We start from the raw sequence: 8648 nt of genomic DNA on the forward strand, positions 1-8648 counted from the left end.
TGCTGAAAAAGTAATGTTTTAATCAGCGTTATCAAACTGACAAAAAGTAACAGTTACATTTGAGACACGTTACAGGTTTTGGCACATGAATTAATTTATACAGGAAAAGAACATTCTTTGGTGCAGTTGATGTATAGTTCTGAGGTATTACAGAAACCGGAATTATGAAAACTGGTTCTTCAACAACAGATGATTGAAATGTATTCAAAGCAATCACACACCATCTTTAAAGGTGCAATGTGGAAGAATTTTCGTTGCAAGCATTCAAAAAAATTGACTAAAGAGAAGAACAGAATATAAAGGATCCTCAGTTTTGACATTATGTTTGTTTTGTGCAGCAGATAACATCTACTGAAGACAGCATGCTAACAAGCTAGCAACAGCCCATTCCAACACTCTTGAGTTCACAGTCTGGACCACTAGATGCACGGCTTATCGAGCTAACACGTGGCTACAGTTAGCGGTTGCTCTGGTGATATGCTGCCCCCTGTTTGTTTTGAGAATGATTTCAACAGGTGGCCAATTCTGACATTTGGCACCTTTAAAACTGGCTGTAAAGTTTTACATTTGTACAATTTATAAGGTTAAAAAGTGCAAAACTACACGGTTATTTTCAGCAACAGAAGGCCCCACCTTAATATGTTCAACGTTACATTAATTTTTTGTACACAGCAGTGCAGCTGACATTCACATTGATATAAATACTATGGTAGCTCATTGTTCTGGGCTGCAACTAACATTCATTTTCATTGTCTATTAATCTGTTAATTATTTCTTGATTCATTGCTTGGTCTATAAAAATGTCAGAAAATGTTGATCAGTGTCTCCCAAAGCCCAAGATGACGTCCTCAAATGTCTTCCTTATTTCTTAACTGTTATAAAGAGCAAAGAAATCGTAAAAAAAGACTACATTTGATCATAGTCTTCTGACTTTTGTTTTCTTAAACAATAAACTCATTCATCATTAAAAAGGTTATGAAAATACAACATTGATTAATCATTGCAGGTCTAATTCTGTCCTGTATTTTTTTTGGACCAAAGCAAAAACATGGATGTAACATCATGTACAAACCAGTAACATACCATTCCATGAAATCCAGTGTACTGATAAGAACATTGTTCTCATGGCAACTCCAGTGCAAAATGTATTGTTTAAGAGAGACTTGATATTTTAGTAAAGCTCTGATGTGCGTTAAAGCTTCAGAATTGCATAAAGCAATTTTTTTCAAAAGGCTTCTGGTCCTCTTTAAGGCGCTCTCTGGTGCGTGCCCCAGACCCCCTTCGAGTTTCCTTCTCTGGGTAGCTTCGTCTCATCCTGTGCTTGCACTTCGTGGCTGGGAAGAGCCACGTAAGGTTGTTGCCCCCGTGGAAAGCCCTGAGGACCCTTCCTCAGGTAGAGTGGAAGGGAATCACAGCTGAATGTGATGTCCTTAAAGGCATGGAGGAGGAAGATCCCCAGAATGATAGTGAGGAACCCGCTAATTGTTCCCACTATTCCATCAGTGGTCATACTCAACCATTCCTTGAAGAGGATAGCTGAGCAGGCCATGACTGACGTGGTGAAGAAGACGTAGTAGATGGGAGTGACCAAGGAGGTGTTAAAGATGTCGAGGGCTTTGTTCAGGTAGCTGATTTGAACGGTGACGCAAACTACCAGGCAGATGACTAACGACCAGAAGAGGGGTTCCTTCAGCACTGCTGTACCGGCAAACAGCTGCTTAATGCCAATGCCCAGGCCCTTGACACAAGACACAGAGAGGGAGCCAATCACAGAGCAGATCAGGATGTAGACCAGCACATTCTTCTGTCCAAACCGCGGCGCCACAGCAAAGATAAGAACCAGGCTGCTTCCCACAACGCACACAGCAAACACAATGAAACCTAGCGGGAGCATTCGAGAAGGAGTTAGTACCCTGGAAAAAAAAAAACATCCAGCCCTTTTCTCTAACATTGTTAATCATTTCACAATCACACTGACGAGGGGCTGGTCTGTGTCATCTCTACCTGGGTCTTTGAGCTTCTCAGCCATGGCGCTGAGAGAAGCAACCTCCTCTTCCTGTGGGGCGTGGATCACCATCACTGTGGAGCCCAGGACGCACAGCAGGCAACCAATCTTCCCGTGTACATTTAGCCTCTCATTCAGGAAGTACGAGGAGAGAACGGCACTGAAACAAATGACACAGACACTGACAGTTAACACAAACAGTGGACTATACACACAACAACACTACTACACATTAAACTGATGCATTTGGTGAGTATTTTAACTGTGGGTCACAAGCTACTAATGAACCACTGACTGGTCACAAGACTGCAATATTGGATTTTGTTTTGTCCACTTGGGGGAAGCAGAAACAAGCTGTGAACATTGATCAATGATCAAGCTTTAAGAGCTACACTGTGCGGGCTGTAAATAAATAATATATTCATATTCCTGAATCTTTTTTGTTGTCTTCATTGTGCTTCTCAAATCTTAAATGGATGCAGAGCCAGAACCGACAAAACAACCTCTGGCTCTAGAGACGCTGTTTAATGTTGTTACCTTTTTTTTTTTATATGGTGAACTTATATCGTGTTTCTTGCCACCTTATTCATGTATGTTAAAAACGTTACTCAGTTTTTTGTCCATACTAACTCCTGAAGGAAATGTCTGACTCTTTAGCAACTAAATGCACCACTGTGTCTGTCCACAATTTGGTTAGTTTTTAGAGCCTTTTGCCTAAAAAAAATCTGCTTGCCACAGCCGAAGATAACTTTATGTGGGCAGTAAGACTAAACTGAAACAGCAAAGTCAAGACAGAATGATTAACAATGAGCTGGTGTTCCTGACAAAGGATTCTCTGTAGGTTCATCTCTAAAAGTGACTCCTACAATATTATACCTATAAAATACTGATTAGTCCAGGCAGCCAAACGTTGCTCTTGTAAGGATTACGTCACCAGATGGTGTTCATGGGATCACCTCAAAATAAGCGGCCACCACCAGTGTTCATGGTAATTAATGGCAATGTCACCCAGTGCAACAATGTGGCTCAATCATGTGTTTTTAATGGTTTTTGGGCAACAACAGATGATGAAGCTATATTAGTCTCTAGCTAAACAGGCAATAGTTGTAAGAGAGACCAATTCATATTTGCCTTAGTTTTTTTCTCCACTGACTATATTTATATTAGAAGAAATCACCAGACTTCTGTGCTGAGAAGCTGAAGAGTATCTGTATCTCACTAAGCACATGTGTGATCAGTTGTGATAACATCAGTGGTATGAAAAACTGAAAAAAAAAACACAATTACCTCACAAGTACACTCAATGCTCCGAGAGGAGTCACCAGTGTGGCTGGCGCAAATGCATACGCGGCGAAGTTAGCGGCCTCTCCGGTTCCCACTGGAATATGAAAATGAATAACATCTGGTTAAAATGTAGAAATATTATTTTCTTCCAACCCACAAGTGCAAATGTGCTCTTTAGAGGAATGTGCACTTCAAAGATAATGTGGTGGGTTCTGCTACAGCGTCACCGGCAAAAATACCAAACCCACAAGAGCCTTGTTTCAACCAAGTCAAACAAAGACCACAATGTTTCAGGGGGCACGGCCGGCAAGCACTGTAACCAAGTGGAAGAAAAGAAAAAAAAACAGCTCACCATGCCACCCATTTTTCAGAATTGAGTCTAAAATCATTCACTTACTTGAAATGAGTCCTGCCCACCACAGCCATTCCTTCAAGTAGGCATACCCCCCCTGACCTGTGAGATACAGACAGAAAAGAGTCGATGTTTAAAAGAATTGCTTTTAGATTTTAAATTAAAGGGAGATTAGCTTTGTTCACCAGGAACAACACTACATTTATCTGACAGCGATATTATTTTACATACAAAACAATGTGATGTATTGTTGTATATTAAATTCTACATGAAGACAACAATATTTTGACGAGCGACAACAGTAAACAGTTGCTTACAGAGTAATATAATATGATTTAATAATATAATGACGAAGCTGCAATGATTAGTCAATAAATCGATTAATAGATGAATGGAAAATCAGTAAGCAGCAGTGTCATAAAAAGAACAACTAAAGATATAAAGTAAAAGTAAAGATATCGTGTTGAATAAATATATTAATTAAGGAGTATTGTCTAGACCTGCTTGAATTGGAAAGTGTTATCAGATTACTTTTGTTGTGAATTGGCACTATACAAACAAAGATAGATTGATTGACTAATATTTTACTTTGGTAAAAGTTAAAGTCACCTGTATGAAGGTTACTTGCGTAAAAGTCTTAAAAATAACTGATATTGAATGTAGAAGTATCAAAAGTTCAAGTATAAGTAAATCATACATATATTTGCATGTATGTGTATTATGCTTACTATAAACTGATCCAATATTCAGCATTTTTCTAATTTTTGGAATCAGGGTTATCAATATTGTTAAAAACATTTTTAGAGGAGTAAAAAGTAGTCCACAAGTCCAAAATGTGTTGAAGTAGAAAGTAGAAAGTACAAGTACCTCAAGATTGCATTTAAGTAATATACTTGAGAAAATTTACTTAGTTACATTCCATCACTGAACACTAAATAATAATATTATTGATAATTCACAATCACATTTTTAAAACAAATAGGCTTAACATGATCAACATCCAGCTTATTTTGCTCCTACGTGACAATAAAGTCAATATCAATATTAACAATAGTAATTAATCATAACAATAATGTCAGTTGAAGTTACAGGACAGAAATAGAATAGAAATATTAAAGATTAATAAAGTTAGACTTATTTTAAAATACAGTACCTGCTCGCGTGGACCCCTTGCTGGCCAATCGCAGCAGGCCTTTCTTCTTCAGGATGAAACTTGCGCCGATGAAAGCGCTCGAGCTCACCGCCAGAGAGAGACCGATGTAGAAGTCCGTGCGGTTCACTTCCATCTGAAATGAACACAAAACGTCCTTCTGACGAAAGCTAAACTAAAAAATAAATAAATATCTGCTTTGAGTTGAAGCTTTCGGGAACTTTTCAGGAGTGAAGTAACGGGCGCCCCATGTCTAACGTCACATGATAGGGTGACTCTCGCGACTTCGACGAGGCTGGAACGAGCTTTTTCAAACGGCTACAGATGGCGACCAACGGAAGGTGACGGCACCGCTCACTTAGCTTGTGTGTATTTAAGTTTAAAATACTATTAAAACGCCGCTTCGCGATAAACTTTGTTAAATGTGTTTACCTCCGCTGTCACGTCAACCCCATTCGTCGACGATGACTAACCTGAGGGGAGTGGTGCGTCTGATTGGCTGGCCGTCACCGCGGTATTTCCGGATAGAGTCCTCGCACTCTGATTGGCGGGTGGTGTCCGGAAGAAGCGCTAACCCTTCGTATTAATAATTCCTGCAAATTTCATGGAGCATATTAACAAGGACAAGTCTAACGTCTTCCAATAATTCTCCGGTTTGCGACAGGTAAATCTTCCATTGACCAAAATATAATTTTGCGTGTAATCGTTGTAATTTCTATCACAACACACCGCGGTACTTCCGGAGAGAGCCATCGCACTCTGATTGGCGGTTGGTGTACTGCGTTTTGATTGGACGAGCCATTGTTGTTTAGTAGAAACCGGAAGAAATGCTAACCTTGACGTGCGAGTAGTAAAACACATGCGTTGCTCGTTGAGGGGGAAAAAAAGCTTGACATTTAATAATTCCTGCCAATTCCATGGAGCACATTGACAAGGACAACTTTAATGTCTTCCAGTAATTCTCCGGTAGTTGTTGAATCGGTTCGCTTAGATGTTTTTGTGCTTAAACGCCGTCTTTTCAGCTAGCTAATTAGTGGCTAGCACGTACTGTACAACATAAATACTGAACTCCATGGAGTAGTTTAATTTATCCTGCTATCAAGTCATGAGGACCCCCTTTCTGTTCATCAGCAGGAGCTTTAGGACTGTTCGCAGTCTGAAACAGAGACATTTTGTCTCACCAGCTTCAGCTCTCGAGAGACATCAGAGAGTCGTGGTTAGATACTCGAGCACACATTCCTGCAATGACAACAAGAACTACTACATAACCACTCCCATCTTCTATGTGAACGCTTCTCCGCATTTAGGACACCTGTATTCGGCTGTGATAGCTGACTGCTTTCACAGGTACAAGCTACTTCAGGGCTTCAACTCAAAGTTTGCGACAGGTAAATCTTCCACTGACCAAATTATACATGTGTGTAATCCTTCTTGCTATTGGTTGCATGTGATGTCCACAATCTAGGAACTTCTATCACAAGACAAATCTCCACATTATGGTCATATTCAAGCTCATACTGGATCACATCTATCTGTACACAGAAAATGAATTGGCAGCTTTGATTATTAATTAATGAAGCAAAAATGACACGTTTTTCTGTTTTTAGCATTTAGCCTCTCAAATATGAGAATTTACTGCTTTTTCTGTTTAGTATCAAGCCATGTGAAGACGTGATTTGGGCTTTGGGAAATCTTGCTGCGCACTATCTTCAGATTTTCATCATATTTCGTTGTTTCGTTAAACACATTGTCTCGAGTCGATTTATCAAGCAAATAACAGAAACAATCCACCCTGTTATCTTGCCTTTCAGGTACTGATGAACATGGCTTGAAGATCCAGCAAGCTGCAGACATTGCAGGAAAAGATCCCCTGACCTTCTGCACTGATGTGTCGGAGAGATTCAAGCATCTCTTCAGCAGCTGCAACGTGTTGTTCACAGACTACATCAGAACCACCGAGCACAGACACTGTGAGGCCGTAAAGCATTTCTGGTCAGTGCTCTGGAACAAAGGGCTCATCTACAAGGGGAGTTATGAAGGCTGGTACTCCACACAAGATGAAAGCTTCCTCACGCCGTTGCAGGTGGTAGATGCTTTGGACTCATCGGGGAGGGAGATCAAGGTATCGCTGGAGAGCGGACACAAGGTAAGAGCTAAATTGGGATCATAGCAGGTGTGTGTATGTAGTCGATATGAAAGTGCAAACTTTAAATGAGCACTACACTCCTTTAACACATAGCATCTTAACTATATTAAGCAATTATTTATTGTCTGTTGTGGAGAGTGGAGGAGCTTTTGTAAGTTTGAACCCATCAACAATACTTCTTGTCCTCTTTCCATTTTTTTGCAGGTGGAGTGGATGAAAGAGGAGAATTACATGTTCCGTCTGTCTGCATTTCGGACTCAGCTGCTCGACTGGCTCAGAGGAAATCCCCGGGCCATACAGCCCGAGCGTTTCCACCAGGCTGTTCTCCAGTGGCTGCAGGAGGACCTTCCGGACCTCTCCGTCTCCCGCCAGAGAAGCCGCCTTCAGTGGGGCATCCCAGTCCCGGGTGACGCTGAACAAACCATTTACGTTTGGCTAGACGCTCTGGTGAACTACCTCACAGTCGCCGGCTATCCGGATAAACACAACCAGTGGTGGAACGTGGCCCACCACATTGTTGGAAAGGACATCTTAAAATTTCATGCCATCTACTGGCCGTCATTTCTCCTCGGGGCTGGACTGCCGCTGCCACAGACGATACATGTGCACTCCCACTGGACAGTAGGGGGGAAGAAGATGTCTAAAAGTTTGGGGAATGTGGTGGATCCTCTTGAACGCTCACAGATGTTCACAACTGATGGAATGAGGTACTTTCTTCTGCGTCAGGGCGTCCCAGACTCAGATTGTGATTACACAGACGACAAAGTTATGAAGCTGCTCAACGCAGAGCTCGCAGACTCTCTGGGTGGTCTGCTGAACCGCTGCACAGCTCCAGCTCTTAACCCAGCTCAGGTGTACCCCTCTTTCTGCCCCCAGTCCTTCCCACGTGAACAGGGAGGCAGGGCTGTGGTTGAAGACTACCACATGTTGGATGCTGTGCACCATCTCCCTGCTGTGGTTGCACAGCACTATGAGAGCATGCATGTGTACAAAGCTCTGGAGGCCATCAGTGCCTGTGTGAGGCAAACCAACGGGTTTGTTCAGCGTCACACACCTTGGAAGCTGGACAGGACGGACAGCAAAGACCAGCGCTGGCTAGACACTATCATCCACGTCTCCCTTGAATGCCTCAGGATATATGGCACACTACTACAGCCAGTAGTGCCAGAGATTTCTAACAAGCTGCTGTCGAGACTGGGGGTGCAACAAGGCAGGAGGAGCTGGGCCGATGTGAACTTCCTGCCAAGGTATCAGGGAGCAGACTGTCCCTCTGAAGGAAGAGCGCTGGGATCGGACTCTGGGGTGCTTTTTAGTCGTTTGGAGAGTCCGAATGTAGATCAACAAAAAACAAAGAAAAACAAAAAGGCAACAAAACTGAAATGAGGAATTGTTTTATGTTTGCTGTAACTGATTCAAGCAATAAAGAAATAAAACTATCTTCTGTGTGGTGTTCATCATCTTCAGGGTGGGACAACATGTATCTCGAACAGTCTTATTGGTGAGTTAGAATTTGGAAATTTCACACATTAAGCCTTTTTTTACAGTGGACATTTTGACTTGTCATAGCAGATAAAGCCCAGGTGGAGTATAGGGCTGCAAATAATGTTTTAATAGCCAACTAGTCTGTAGATTATTGTTTGATCTACAAAATTGTGTTTCACAAAGCCAAATTTGACTGAAATGTATTTTTTCTCACCCACAATCCAAAGAT

The 8648-nt window shown here is 41.7% G+C and overlaps 2 protein-coding genes across 2 annotated transcripts; one reads left to right on the forward strand and one right to left on the reverse strand.

Moving 5' to 3' along the window:
- LOC115568375 (magnesium transporter NIPA2) lies at positions 1–5270 on the reverse strand. The gene is made up of 5 exons (XM_030395606.1): positions 4795–5270; positions 3687–3743; positions 3293–3383; positions 2005–2165; positions 1–1881 (listed from the first exon to the last, which is right to left on the reverse strand). Exons 1-5 carry the CDS (start codon positions 4925–4927, stop codon positions 1247–1249), a joined length of 1077 nt encoding a protein of 358 aa, XP_030251466.1. The 5' UTR covers positions 4928–5270; the 3' UTR covers positions 1–1246.
- A 182-nt stretch (positions 5271–5452) lies between these two features.
- Positions 5453–8373, forward strand: mars2 (methionyl-tRNA synthetase 2, mitochondrial). Its single transcript, XM_030395605.1, has 3 exons — positions 5453–6179; positions 6603–6937; positions 7142–8373. The coding sequence occupies exons 1-3, from the start codon at positions 5897–5899 to the stop codon at positions 8318–8320; spliced, it is 1797 nt and encodes a 598-aa protein (XP_030251465.1). The 5' UTR covers positions 5453–5896; the 3' UTR covers positions 8321–8373.
- Positions 8374–8648: the final 275 nt, after the last annotated feature.

Source organism: Sparus aurata, chromosome 18, assembly GCF_900880675.1.
Source record: "Sparus aurata chromosome 18, fSpaAur1.1, whole genome shotgun sequence".
In the NCBI taxonomy this organism is placed as follows: domain Eukaryota; kingdom Metazoa; phylum Chordata; class Actinopteri; order Spariformes; family Sparidae; genus Sparus; species Sparus aurata.

Bases quoted from the DNA above. Each gene is read 5' to 3' on its own strand.
- mars2 (XM_030395605.1), top strand. From the start codon at position 5,897: ATGAGGACCCCCTTTCTGTTCATCAGCAGGAGCTTTAGGACTGTTCGC. The intron at 6,180-6,602 runs GTAAATCTTCCA...CTTGCCTTTCAG, and splicing joins CAACTCAAAGTTTGCGACAG to GTACTGATGAACATGGCTTG. The intron at 6,938-7,141 runs GTAAGAGCTAAA...ATTTTTTTGCAG, and splicing joins CGCTGGAGAGCGGACACAAG to GTGGAGTGGATGAAAGAGGA.
- LOC115568375 (XM_030395606.1), bottom strand. From the start codon at position 4,927: ATGGAAGTGAACCGCACGGACTTCTACATCGGTCTCTCTCTGGCGGTG. The intron at 3,744-4,794 runs GTACTGTATTTT...TGTATCTCACAG, and splicing joins CAAGGGGTCCACGCGAGCAG to GTCAGGGGGGGTATGCCTAC. The intron at 3,384-3,686 runs GTAAGTGAATGA...TTCATATTCCAG, and splicing joins GTGGGCAGGACTCATTTCAA to TGGGAACCGGAGAGGCCGCT.